Here is a 14,506-nt window from a genome sequence, read left to right as displayed (position 1 = left end):
TAAGCAACACAAACCATAAAACATTCTTACTAATTAAATTCAATAATTTTGTCTAGAAGTAATAAAACATCAACCCGGTAGAGTTGGTAGACCGAGAAAGACCGAAGCCAAACGAAAATCTGCTAAGGACGCCTCAAAAGAAAGCGTTACAGCTCCAGCTCAACTCCCACAACAGTTGCAAGCAATACCCGCTGTCGCTGTTAAGCCCATCAGTCATCAACAGCGTTGTTTCGTATTAGAACATCACTGCTTCCTATTGCGCAATCTTGCAAAGGTACGAAAGGTACGAGACCGGTCAATGGCTGCAGCTGTCTCAATGTCAGCAGCGGCGTCATCGTCAACGGCGAGAGCTCAGTCAGCCACACCTACGGCCGATCAACATCAAGGCAGCACTTTTCTTAATCATCTGAATGCACTCCAGAAGCCTCGCAATATGAAGACGAGGCGATTGGCTCAGGCGGAAGAAGATCCAGAGCTCAGTAAAACAGTGAAGCTGGCTGCTGTACTTAAAGAAATTTGGGTGGCAGTTACAACTGCTAAAGGTAATTTTGTTGTACATTTTTTATGATGAACTGAATTAATTATATTTTGTGAAAGAAAAACCCATTTCATTGACAATGTATAAATTTTTAGATAACCAAAATGAGTTAATGAGCGCTCCATTTATGACCATGCCATCAAAGAGAAAGGTTCCCGAATTCTATACTCGAATCAGCGACCCCATCGACTTGACTACGGTCGAACAGAACATTGCCACAGGAGTGTATAAAACTCCGGAGGCGTTCAACGAGGACATGAATAGATTGTTTGCCAATTACATCAAGTTTTACGGTCGGACAAACGACTTGGGAATAGCCGCTGCGAAACTGAAGAAAATCTATACCGAGGCAAAACAACAGAGTCTGCAGAAATTTGAGCAAGCTTTAGGACAGAAGCCTCCACCAACGTTTACATCAGCTAAGAAAAACAGTGAGTAACTTTATTTTAATCTCGATACAAAATATAAAAATAAATTGTTAATTTTAGATGAAGAGGAAGATATAATAAGATGCATATGTGGCATGCATCGTGATGAAGGCCTTATGATTCAGTGCGAACGTTGCTTGGTGTGGCAGCACTGTGAGTGCGTCAAGGCTGATGCATCAGCACCGAGCTATCATTGTGAAATATGCGTGCCTAGGGCCGTAGATTATGAAATACCTTTAGATGAATTTACAGAACATGGTCACAGGTAATAAATATAAACAATTCTTGACACCTAATACTGTACCAGATATTCTTGTATTCACATAATAATAAAAATTATGTTGTAGGTATTACTTGACATTGATGAGAGGCGACTTGCAGTTACGTCAAGGCGATACTGTCTACGTTCTACGTGACATTCCAATACCTGGAACTGACAAGAAGCACACTTATGACACAATAGGAAATATTGAATTTACGGAGCTGGACATATTCCGCATAGAAAGACTGTGGAAGGAAACTGGAACTGGAAAGCGGTTGGCTTATGGTCATCACTACTTACGTCCCCATGAAACTTATCATGAGCCTACAAGAAAGTAAGTACATACTTCTGTAAAATAAAGAATAATATTAATAACTTTATTAATTATTACAGGTTCTTCCCTAATGAAGTAATGCGTGTTCCCCTGTATGAGGCGGTACCCGTCGAACTAATAATATCCCATTGCTGGGTAATGGATTTAAACACATACTGCAAGGGACGGCCGATAGGCGCCCCCGAAGAGCACATCTACGTGTGCGAGTATCGTGTCGATAAATGCGCACGTCTTTTCAGTAAAGTGTCAAAGAACAAGTTCCCGCTTTGTACCAAATCGTTCGCCTTCGAACGCTTTGAACAGCGGCTTAAAGTTACGAGGACGTACACACCTCATGACCTGGGACCAGCGGCTGCTAATGCGAAGCCTCGTGGTCGCAAAACTCAAGAGGAGGATAAGGAGACGAAAGAGAGTAAGGAAATTGTGTCGCAGAGCGTCGCTCTTTCCGTGCCAACGATATGTGTGCCTGTTGTAAAGGTGATTATACTTTTCTTAAAAAAATATATATTGCATAAAAATCTTTACATAACTTGAAAACATTTTTTTTTCAGACTCGGGCGGAACAGAAAACCCGTTTAAACAAAATTCTGATAAACCTACTTGGTAAAATGCCCGTAAAACAAGTTTTAGATGTCTCATACTTACTAGAAGGTGGACGTAGAAGGAAGAAACAAAACGAAAACTTTAACAAAAGCTAATTTATAAAACCTTTGTGATATTTTCAGATATTGTGTTTTATTTTTACAAAAGCCATTACTAGAATGTATAACGTTGATTTTATGTATAATAGGGTAATTTTATTGTTTAATTGTTTCTTATACACATAACTTTATAATAGCTAGTCATAGTTATGTTATTAATTTTATTACTCACATTGTCATTATTTATTTGTACATATATAAATTTGTTGCTATATTTTGACAAGTTAAAACATTGTTATAATGTATAGTTATTAGTGAGTGAGCTTCATTTCTTTTTACAACATTAAATGATACTAAATATCCGGTATCAACTTGGTACAAATTTTAGCTCGTATATTTTCGGAGTCCTGTATTACAAGATAAAATCAAAATTGTTATATATTTTTTGTTCTTTAAAGTAATGCTCAATATGGAAAGTTGTCTTAATCATGAAATTTAAACAGTCAATATACATTTTTTATACACAAAGACACCTTCCTTTTGATCATTATATCTGGTATTTGCAGTTAAGTATTATTAAGTTTTTAACAATTACTTTTTTTGCATTTTATTTTCTGTATATATGGTATTATGTAATATCTAATTTATTGGTGACCTTAGGTTTTAATTATCTTGCCTGATTAGATGTAAGGTTTTAACAAGCTATATTACTTAATATTTATAATTAAGTGTTCTGATGAACCTTTTTATCTCATATTAGAATATTGATATACTTTTTATTAATAAAGTTGTTATATTTTCTATGTATGTTTTTTATTTTACTAATTATAAGAATAAACAAAGGCAATTGAAGGAAAATAAAAAGACTAAATAATAAACAAAATTTTAATTCTTCCAATAACTAAACAATAGACATTTGGAAAATATATACATATATAAAAAATAAATATTGTGGCCAAACTGCACTTAGGAAACATTTTCTATAATTTCATTTTCTATAACTGTCGCATTCATAGTATTATTCATTTCATCATCGCTCTCTTCGCAAATTGTAAGATCTAAACTGGGGTCAGCAAAAAGGTCTTCTATAGGACGAATTTTCGATTTCTGTCTTATCATCACATCATTATTGTTGTTATTTCCACTAATAGATTGTACTTTAAAATGGGGTATACTGAAACAAGAAATTCAATCAATATTACTAAAAATATTAAAAAATAAAATAACTTACATTCTAAGCAATTCAAAATCTCCCACATTTTTGCTTATGCCTTTTTGTGTTTCTAGCACAACACCATAGTGTTTGCAGTTTCTTATTGTGGCGTCTTGAACATTAACAGAACAACCTTCAAGTATCTTCAATCCATAATGAACATCATGAATTTCAGAGTTTGTTATTATAATTTCAGAAGATGGATTTCCGGTGATTGCACAACTAAATTTAGATATATCACAGTTTTTTAATTCAACATAAGCACCTGGTAATACTATAATTCCTTGAGCTGTGGATGATTTTCCATTACCAATAATTTGAACATTTTCCAAAGTGACTTTCCCTTTTCTTACAAGAATTGCACATTTAGCATTCCCAGCATTTATAGTTAAGTTTTTTATTTTAACATTATCAACAAAGTCAAACATAACATCATCTATATCAGACATAATTGTTGTTTTACTTTTATCTACTACACCAATAAGTTCTCCTCCATTCTCCAAAGCACCAGTTGAGTGAATAACATGTATGGAATCTTTCAAAATAAAAGTGCTATTTGCATTGGCTATTTCCAATACTTGAGCTAAATTTGAGACAAAGCTCATAGTTTTAGTATTGCCAAAATCTTCTTTAACTTTCTCCAAAAACTTGAGGTAATCCTCCACTTCTCCTTGTTCAAATACTAACCAAAATTGTTTTTCTGATATAGTCATAGGACTCTCTTGATTCTGTCTTTTTATTAACACTTTTCTTAACAAAGGATCTTCATAAACCTCTATGGCACTTTTTATTTCCAACATTCTTACTTGAATTTGCATCAATTTTTCTGTGTTTTTATTTAAAAATAGATCATCTTCATGTTGAATATCTGAAATTGATTCTTCTAAAAATTCTCTTTTTGTATACAGCCTTTTTGCCTCAGATATCAGTGATCTAATGGTTTCAGATGTAGACCTAGGTATTATTCCATTTCTCATATCATAGTACAACCTCAACCGGGATTCCAGGTGCTTTTCTTTCCATTCATAATTTTCTATTTCATCATTATCCCATGGCATGTATAAATGTAAATAAAAGAACCGTAATGCATCAATAGTATGTGCAGTTGAGTTGATACTTAGGAATCCAATACTTTTGTCTTGTGTTTTAGTCACCCATAATTGTACTAAAGGCACTCGGTGCCTTTCTGGTATATGTATGTCCTCATCTTCAACGCCTAAGACTTTAACAACAGCTTCCAACTGATTTACTTTGACATCCAAAACAATAACTAGGGCAATAGATGGAAAAGGAATGTTTAATGATTCACAAGTGGCCCTGGGAATCTTCCACACAGCTTGCCATCCATTCGTATCTACATTGTCTTGTAAGTACCATGACCACTGCTGTTTTATTGATGAAAAATTTGGGGGGAATACTTCTTCGTACAACGTTAGCCTTTCTTGAAGACTTTTATCGATATGAAATACACCATCCATTTCTACAAAATTTCTGATATTTCACAAAACACTTGTTACTGTTACAACTTTGAAAATTTAAACAAATGTCAAACAGGATTACCAATATTCAACGGATTTCTTATAAAATATTCTTTATAAACTTAGCATTCTTTATAAGACAAATTTCTAAACAAATCCTATTAAGTGTGAACGGTATATACCATTTCTAATTTAAAAATGTGTATTTAACAATAACAATACTTATTTTGACTGTATTTTCCAAATTTAAGAAACTCAGTTGGCGAAACTTATTCACCGTTTAACAGGTGGGTGTTGTTGGTAGTCCGTACAGTTTAAATTTAAGTAGTAACAGCAAATAACTGATATTCTAATTACTTTTTTATAAATTATAATTTTATTTATACACCAGAACCGAAATGAGTGATATAATAATACTAGACAAGAGTTTACAAGATAGATTAGTCGAATTCGAAGATTTAGAAGATAGTTTGTCTTCAATTAGAAAACAGTGGGAGACGTATTTAGAATTTAACTTGTGCCGTAAAGGATGGCAGGCCGTTTGGAAGATTCCACGAGTTACGTGTGAAGTTCTAAATATACCATTTCCATCAATAGCCCTTGTTTTAGTAGTAGATACAGACATACATAACTTAAAAGCACTTGTAAAAATTTTGGGTGTTGAAGATGAGAGCATACATTTATCTGACATGCACGTTGTACCATTAATTCAACTCTGGGTAACTAAAACACAAAATAGTAACTTAAGTCTTTTAAGTGTGAATAATACTGCCAATGCTCTTGATGTAGTACGCTTCTTTTATACAAAATTATACATGCCTTGGGATGCGGAGGATCTTAGCAGCACTGACTGGAAGGATCTACATTTAGAACCACGTCTGCGACTGCATTACGAGATGAGAAATGGCATTACTCCCAGAGCTACAGCTGAACACATCAATTCACTTTTAACAGAAGCGAGGAACATACAGGCTCGATATGAAATGTTGGAAGAACTTGGTGAAAGTGAAAATGAGGAGTTAATTGATGAAATGAATTTAAGAATGTTACAAATTAAAAACGAAATGTTGATACTCGAAAATCCGCATCTCAGGAAAATTGTGATAAAAAGGGAAAATGTTGAGTTTCCACTGAAAAATGAACAGAAACAGTTTTGGGCAATACAAGAGAAGGGTACTGTTGAAGACCATGTAAATTTCTTAATTAAAGTTAAACAAGAATTGAGTCCTTCTACAACAATAAGTGTCGCAACAAACTTGACCAACACTTTAGAAATTGCAAAAGCAAATAGTACATTTATTTTAAAAGAGTCAAACTATTGTATAAAATCTAGTGGAGCTCTAGAAATAGGAGGAAGATTAATAGGTGTTTCAGAAAGGCATTCAACAGTTATCACTACAGAAAAAACTGATATAATGTGGGATTTCATAAGAGGAAATGTTGAATTAAAAAATATTACAATCAGTGTGAAACATCTGAAATGTGTTATTTTGGTGAGAACGGGAAAAACCATTTTAAAAAATGTAAAAATTATAGGAAATGGTGCATCTACATCACAGGGAATAATTGTATTACCAGGAGCTGTACTTGAATTATTTAACTGTGAAATAGAGAATTTTAGCACTGCTATAACAGGAAATGCTTACTCAAATATTTCATTAACTGAATGCAATATACATGATGTTGATATTGGATTAAAGATTTTGGATAACTGTTTAGTCAACTTAACAGATTCAACAATAAACAACTGTAAACAATCTGGGATTATTGTTGAATCTACTGGCAATATACAACAACAAATAGGAAATTTTGAACTGTTGGACCTGTAAGTTGTCTCTTTTGGAATGGAAATTGAAAATTATTTTTTATTATTTCAGGACATCACAGTTTAAAATACATGGTCTATGTGGCAGTAACAATGGAAATGATGTCATCATAAAAAACAAATCATCACCAACTTTTGAAACAGACAGTGATTCAGAAATGGCTGAGACAATTAATGATGAGAAAACTATCAGGAGTCAACCAATAGAAGTTAAATAAATAAAACACCTGCGTATATATAATTTTTTTTAATTGTTATATTTATAATAAAATTTATATAAATACAATATTTGTTTTTTAATAAATAATTTAATATTTGGTGTTAGACAATTTATATTAAAAGTCATAGTATAGTATTTAGTAGTATAATATAAGCATATCACAGAATAAGTTTTAAAAGAAATATCTAATTAGAGAATATTGCTAATAAATTCAAAATACATATTAATCTGGATATTTCAGTAACCCTTTCATTAGATCATTCCCTGTTATAATTTTATCGCTTAAAATTACAATTTTGGACCCTGTAATAGTTTCGAGTAAATTACAAGCCGCAATTTCAGCATAAGTAACGCCACCAACAACATATGCCAAAACTGACCGCGACTGTAAAGGAAACCCGCGATCATTTCTTATGGCTAGTGTTCCAAATGGTTCAAGCTTCTGTTTGAGTTCATCCAATGGTGTGGCACTCAATACCATACTACATATTTGAACTAATAGCGGAATGTATATTCCCCCAAAAACATAACTTGCACATGTAGGATACTTTAAATTCACTTTCTCTGGTTCATTGATGATTTGTTTTACATTTTTTGCGTTAATATAAAAGTTTTTTGAAGTAAATTTAGGTATTTTAATTATCTTTGTTGGGAGTTTAGAAATAGATTGGGATGGTTCAGGAATAAATCCACATGTAATCAAATTATGAAAAGCATATCCATATTTATAACCAAAATGATGGAGGTACTTTCTCCAAAATGAATGGACTTCACCATCAGAAAGAGTTTGTGTTAATGAAATTAGACAAAACAATCTAAGGGATACTAATGGATCATTTTCAGTCACCAGTATCTCTTCCAAATAATTATAGTTTCTGCTTTTATTGCTGTTTTTCATTATATTTCCTTCTATTTCACGTTGATTCTCGTATCGGTGACCCAGAATATGAATAATACTTTCTGCAGCATTCAAATGGTTGGTTATGAATTTTTTTCTAGCTTTAGTAGCTTGCAGTTGTGTCTGCACATACCTAAAATATTATGAAAATATTTAAATTTGATGTTAATTTCAAGTGAAAACAAGTGAAACTCACCTCTTTATCTCATCTAAAGCCATATCTTCAGAATTGACCTTTTCAGATCTTAATTGTTTAGTTAAATTGCTTAAAACTGTTGTCACTTCCGTAAAATACCGATTTTTTATATCTAGATATACAGAATCCTGTACACTGTCAAGATTGAAGCTCATGACCTTTTTCTTTACCACTGGATTATTTTTAGAATCATAATCACTACTATGTTCTTCTTTATTTTCACAAACTCCTACAGACACATTGTAAACTTCATTAAGCAAAGCTGAGTAAGTCCCAGGGGACAATAAGGCACTAGTGTAATCCACACTGCGGTCTATAATTAAAAGACTTCCAAAGTCTGAATCTAATATGTCTGTTTCACCTTTGTCTTCACACATTACATCAAACTGTTTCAAAATAGCTGTTGAAAGTGTTCCTAATGCCAGGGTAAACTTTGGCCGTCCAACTACAAAACTCAATTGCCAAAGAGTTTTTGACAAAGTGGGCAAAGTGGCCATATCTTGATTAACAAATAAATTATGATAAACATTAGGTATTTCCAAACTGAGTATATTTGTATCAATATGTAAAGGCATCCATTGGAATGAGTGCAGTGTTACTACTGAGTGAAGCAACCCTAATCCTTCTAATTCTTCTTCAAAATTATGTAGGATATGTGGTACTACAATAATGTGAAATTTATTTTTTATTGGATTTTCTATGTCTACCTGGGATCTTATTTGATTCACAACTGTGCAAAATGTTTTGAAGTTAGCATATATCATGTAATAGACAGCATTACTAGAAAAACTTGAGACCGAGTCCAATTTAAATATTTTCTCTACCCCATTTCCCCTAAAAAAGTAACTTTAGCATTACAGTATATAAAAAATACCATAGAAATTTTACTTTAACCACGTAACACCACATACTTTCTCTAGTGGTCGAATAATTTCAGGTTCTAGGATTAAGTATTTTAAATTTGCATTAGTACTTAGAATTTTTGAGAGTTGAGCTTTGGATATTTCTTGCAATGAAGTCAGTTTCTTCGCCACATCCATTTTCAGTTTATATTATGTTGCATTCAAAATCAACTAAACAAATATAACGAATATATTTCCTTTGTTTTTAAAATTGTTTTCATTTAGTTACTTACAAAACATTGAGGTTATGTTGTTCCAACGATTACGTGTTGGTATCCGGAATGGTGACATCTCATGGAGGACCTGGAATCACTACTCCATTCAAACAATATTTGAAAATCCTGTTAAAAATGAAACTGCTTATACATATATTGATTTTTAATCAATTAATTTTGATATATTCTATTATTATATATTAATAATATTTCTTTATTTTAGATTCTATTAACTGCAAATGCATTTTTTATAAATCCCATTCCAATTCAGGAAGAAACATTGTCGAATGAGGTGGATATAGATAGATGTATTTTGTGTAGTATTATTGAACTTTCAGATAAGCATCCAAGAAAAAAATGTTTCGTTAACGTTGGATAATTTTGATAACTTATCCTTACCAGCTAGGTATTGTGTAATGAGAATGCAGCTAAAGAATTTTGAAGAATATATTCAAAATGCACCACAAAGTGAATTAAACAAATATGATAATTTTGGTAGAACACCTTTAGATACGTTGGTCTAATAAATGTAAATATTTAAATGTAATTGCAAATTTAAATGGTAAGTTTTGTCGCGACTTTGTTTAGTATAATAATAATTAATTTTAAGAAGTTAAAAGAAATTAATTTAATTTTGATGTATAGTTACAATTGTTCTCTTTTATCATTTAAATATGATTACAATAAATTAAATAGAAATAGTTAAATTGAAATCATATATTTTTATTATTATTTAAAAAATGATTTATAATATTTTATATTTATAATTGAATATTTTTAATTTTTTAATATATATATATATATATATATATATATATATATATATATATATATATATATATATATATATATATATATATATATATATATTTGTGACTGGTTTCATGCGTTTTAATTGTTATTTCCTAGAATTGCATATTAATAATAAATTTAAACAAAAACTAAATAAAATATAAAATATAGTTTTTATTAATATTGTTCGAATTCATCGGAATTATGAAAATTTGAAGAAATCTTGGTTATGTTACGCTGATATTATTTATTATATTTGGTTAGAAATTAATTTTAGTTTAGGTGTCATCAATATTAATATAATTTTATTATAATTGTAGTACAAAACAAAATTTTATTATCCTTTAAACGTATTATCTAAATGTATTGAATAAAATTTAAATTTAAAATTTATAAACATTTATAATATAGATTTAATGCAAGTAAATTAAATATGCCACGGTAAAAATTAATTAATGTACTCACCCACACCCGCTCACTCCACGTGTTTATGATAACTTATTATATTTTGTGTAAATGACTAACAGTTAAACATGTTAAATTGATATCAATACTTCAAAATTATAAATATAGTAGATTTGAATTATTTATTAAATAAATTTATTTATAATATATTTTATGAATCTTAATCAACAAAAATAAACTATATAAAATAAAATATAAAACAACAGAACTAAACCAATAATGAAAAATCAACATCACTTACTCATTTCGTTTCAATTGTTTCATCCATACAATGTGCATTTGTGGGTGCATTTTATTTATCATTTCACTTAAAGAATTGTCAGTTAAAGTTCGTTCAAAATCAATAATATTTTATTGAACTTAGGCATCCAACAGCACTCTTTGGATGGAAAGAAAACTAATATTCATAAATATTATGACTAACGAAATTTCATTCAATTTTTGACCCTTTGAATTTTTTTATAAATAACTAATATTCCTAATATCATTTTAAATTTTTAAACGATTTTGTTATAAATAATTTAAGCAGCCAAGATCAAGATTTGATAGAAAAATAAATAATGGGGAAAAAAGTCTGTAAACTCTGTAAACCAATTTCGGAGATGCAAATGCAAATAGTATAAAATAAAATAAATAATATATTTACTTTGTCACATATTTAAAAATAAATCATGGCAACGACTGCTCATTATTATTAATATACATTACCAATTAATTATATTTTATAATTTTATATTTATATAAGTCACAATTGAACACTTGCACAGTACACTTACAGTACAATTAATCAGAGTATTCTGACAAATTTATTTCTTCTAATGAAATAAGTCAAGGGATGAAATGTAAAAAATATCTTAGAATCCAATTTTATATTTTGAAAGACATTTTAATATCAGTATGTTTCCAGGTGGATCATTTGAATTTCCTAAATTAAATAGATTTAAAAATATTTTCAATATGATATATTTTAACCAGCCATATTATTTAAATATTTCTAGCTCTGAACAGTAATTTTATTTTTAACATATTTAATAGACAAAATAATAAGCAACATTCCATTTTGTGTATTTGAAAATACGACCAGAAGACACTACCATTTCCTGGTTATTTCTATATCCAGTCTTCTACTAACAGAAAAAGGTTGCTTAGAGCTTGTCATAGAGGCAGAAGACGTTTTCGAATCCCTCTTATAAAGAGAGGGCATCAGGTTCCCACAAAGCATGGGCCACTTCATATTTATCGAGATACAAAGGGTAGTTAAAATCTTAAGTTTCATAGACTTGGCAGTTACACACACTGTAAAGGACTGATAATTTCGATTTCCTAGACAAAGGATTATAAACAATGTACTTAAATGGTTTGGTAAACATTAGTTCCCAACAATAGCTCTTAAATAATAAAAGAAATTGCGATGAAAATGTTTTCTTACATAAATTTGACTAAATTTATAAATTTTGAAATCAGGCAATGACAATGATCAGAAGTCAGCCATTATATTGTTATTTATATGAATAGCTTTCAATTAAGATGCACCGTTGAAATTTATTGATTAACTTTGTATTGGTAGAAAATAGTAGCTAATTCGGAGAAATTAGATTCCAATGCCCTGGATAAAAGCGGTCCAAACGCAACTTACTTTCCCGACAGAAATGAAAGTGAATTAAAACCATTACCATAATTCACTTAAAGCTCCCAATGAAGCTGTGACTCAGGCACACAAAACTTAAAGTAATTTGTGGTTATCAGATCGTCGTGATCGTCTAAATGCAGCAATAATCATCTCTCACAGAACCTTGTAAATCCAAAACACTCTAACATACACATAGTTAGGTATTCCTAAATTTTAATAACAAATACTGAGTACTGGAAATATAATTTAATTTATATTATGTATAGAAACATTTTCCTGAACTGAATGGATAAAGTATCTGATGTCATTTAAACGGCCAAATACAATTCCTGTTTGCGAAATGAAGCTTACCGAATGACAAATAAAAACAAATGTACTCCCGAAACTAGACGAAACGAAAATCAATCTGTTGATCACTCAAACTATGTATGAAAACTGGAGCCAATTTTAAAATGAAATATGACCATATGTTTTCGATTTCGTTTTCCTGTGGTATTATTTTGCCATACTATGTGATCATATTTTACATGCATACTTACGTGTGATTCAACAACTTGAAAATATTCAAAAATGGGCATGGAATAAACCGTTTATTCCTAACAGGGAAGCTTTGATTTTAAATGAGCAATATTATTTGTGTCTTTATCATTCTTCCCATTTTTAGTCTCACTGTCACAGACTTTTAACATTTTTTAAATTGCATTAGTATTAGTATAGACTGGATACATACATATATTAAATAATACTTATTATTTTACGTATACATTTATTATATAATTTTAATAACTTGATTTGATTTAATTTATTTAATGACATGACATATTCAATTTGACCAATATTTGAAAACGAAAATCTAGTTTTATTTTTTATAGAAGTATTAACTTGTTTATAAAAAATGTGAAACCTATTTTTGTACCAACTTCGAATCGATATCAGTTGTTTTATTAAAAGGAAACTATAATATAAATTTAAAGCTATCTAAACTGAGATATGTTTTGTCTGGCAAACTAATATTTGATTAATCATTAACGTATGACCAGTTTTTCCAATGCATTTAGTTAATTTTCGGTTTCCAATGTTTGTTAATCATTAATTACATTTAATTGTGGTTAACAAATATTTTGGAAAGCGAATATCTAAAGTTAGAGTAAGATACGTCTGGACAACATATTAAGTCAGTAAATAAATAAATTACAATAATAATTTATTATTATTAAATACCTAGGTCAACAAGAATATCTTCTTTAAAATTCTTGTTCTTGTAGACAAATTTTAGATGCTATAGACATCTCTTAAGTAAATTAAATGAAATGACAAAGAAGTGTTTAATCCTGCAGTTCACTCAGCAGTAAATAAGTATCTTTCAGTGCAGGAATAATCCGACTACTCTCGCAAAGAGGGCGTTCAAGAGTATTTCTGTAATTGACTTGATCCTAAAATTTCCTTACCTTATATATTTTACTTATATTTATTTAATTGTATATAAATATAGAATGCAATAATAATACAATAATGTACAGTAGTGTTCATTATTCTAACTTTTTAAAATGGGTTAATGTGAATTAAATAAATAAAAAAATAAATAAAATAAAATAATATTTACTATTGTTGTTTTACACAATATTATAAACACTTTCTATAATATCCTCTTTGTTTTATAATTTTATCCCATCTCTGTGAGATAGACTCGATTATTTTCCGAATACACGACAAGTCTTTTTTCCTCAAGCTTTTTAAATTGCAGTGATATTATTTAAGCTTTTTTTCATCACATTTTGTTTTCTATAGGATTGATATCTGGAAATTGGGACGGGCACGACAAAACTTAGATGCTTTGATCTTTTAACCAATCCGTCACAATTTTGGATTTGTGTTTGGTATTATTTTCATGTTGAAACACATTTATTAAGAACATTAATTCTTCAATATATGGTAGTAAATAGTTGCTTAATATATTTCTGTACATAAATCAGTCTAAAGTGTTCTATGTCAGAAGAATTGAAGCATCCTCATAACAAAATTGATTCGTCAACATGTACCACTTTGGGTTTGACAAATTTTTTGTGTAGTTTTGTCCCTGTAGGTTTAACATAAACAAAACCATTAATTTTTTATAAATTAAATTTAGACTCGTCATTAAAAACTATTCGTCCCCACTGTCGTGTGATCCTAAGCAAGTCAAAATTAATTAATTAATATTATTTTTAGTGAAAAACACGGTTTTTCTTCTAGGTCCGAGATCAATCGAACCCCCATCAACTATCTCCCCATAATCTTGGAACTGATTTCAACCATTTCCTCCAGGTTGGCTTTAATTTCTGTTGACGATAAGATTGGATTGTTTTTGATATTCGAATTATCCAGTTATCGACTTTTTAAAGTTCTTAGAACTTTTTCAAAGCTACGTCCCACTTGGGCAGTTTCTCTAAACTCTTAATAATCGTTTTAATTTCACAGAGAGCAATAAAG

At 30.0% G+C, this 14,506-nt stretch overlaps 4 protein-coding genes across 5 annotated transcripts in view; 2 read left to right on the top strand and 2 right to left on the bottom strand.

Moving 5' to 3' along the window:
• LOC109594925 (histone-lysine N-methyltransferase ash1) overlaps positions 1-3,006 on the top strand; it is a 30,819-nt gene extending 27,813 nt beyond the window's left edge. Inside the window, exons 8-13 of the mRNA XM_020010191.2 lie at positions 57-542; positions 634-969; positions 1,027-1,231; positions 1,314-1,562; positions 1,622-2,039; positions 2,114-3,006. Coding sequence (XP_019865750.2) covers positions 57-542; positions 634-969; positions 1,027-1,231; positions 1,314-1,562; positions 1,622-2,039; positions 2,114-2,260 — 1,841 coding nt within the window. The 3' untranslated portion in view covers positions 2,261-3,006. The remainder of the gene's footprint in view (positions 1-56; positions 543-633; positions 970-1,026; positions 1,232-1,313; positions 1,563-1,621; positions 2,040-2,113) is intronic.
• A 68-nt stretch (positions 3,007-3,074) lies between these two features.
• LOC109594920 (protein nessun dorma-like) lies at positions 3,075-4,950 on the bottom strand. The gene is made up of 2 exons (XM_020010187.2): positions 3,435-4,950; positions 3,075-3,377 (listed from the first exon to the last, which is right to left on the bottom strand). The coding sequence occupies exons 1-2, from the start codon at positions 4,892-4,894 to the stop codon at positions 3,170-3,172; spliced, it is 1,668 nt and encodes a 555-aa protein (XP_019865746.2). The 5' UTR covers positions 4,895-4,950; the 3' UTR covers positions 3,075-3,169.
• A 268-nt stretch (positions 4,951-5,218) lies between these two features.
• On the top strand, positions 5,219-7,005 carry LOC109594918 (protein nessun dorma). Its single transcript, XM_020010185.2, has 2 exons — positions 5,219-6,719; positions 6,772-7,005. The coding sequence occupies exons 1-2, from the start codon at positions 5,293-5,295 to the stop codon at positions 6,935-6,937; spliced, it is 1,593 nt and encodes a 530-aa protein (XP_019865744.1). The 5' UTR covers positions 5,219-5,292; the 3' UTR covers positions 6,938-7,005.
• Positions 7,006-7,016: 11 nt separating this feature from the next.
• On the bottom strand, positions 7,017-9,185 carry LOC109594917 (vacuolar protein sorting-associated protein 33B). Of its 2 annotated transcripts, XM_049964961.1 has the most exons (4): positions 9,169-9,185; positions 8,922-9,106; positions 8,034-8,867; positions 7,017-7,970 (listed from the first exon to the last, which is right to left on the bottom strand). In XM_049964961.1, exons 2-4 carry the CDS (start codon positions 9,071-9,073, stop codon positions 7,163-7,165), a joined length of 1,794 nt encoding a protein of 597 aa, XP_049820918.1. In that variant the 5' UTR covers positions 9,074-9,106; positions 9,169-9,185; the 3' UTR covers positions 7,017-7,162. The 2 variants fall into 2 exon arrangements, with proteins under 2 accessions (XP_049820918.1, XP_019865743.2); XM_020010184.2 differs by lacking the exon at positions 9,169-9,185 and having other exon boundaries at positions 8,922-9,140.
• Between the last annotated feature and the right edge of the window lie 5,321 nt (positions 9,186-14,506).

The sequence above is a fragment of the Aethina tumida genome, chromosome 3 (assembly GCF_024364675.1).
Source record: "Aethina tumida isolate Nest 87 chromosome 3, icAetTumi1.1, whole genome shotgun sequence".
Lineage (NCBI taxonomy): Eukaryota > Metazoa > Arthropoda > Insecta > Coleoptera > Nitidulidae > Aethina > Aethina tumida.
Note: the sequence above shows the minus strand (reverse complement) of the source record. Positions and strands in the feature narration are given on the sequence as shown.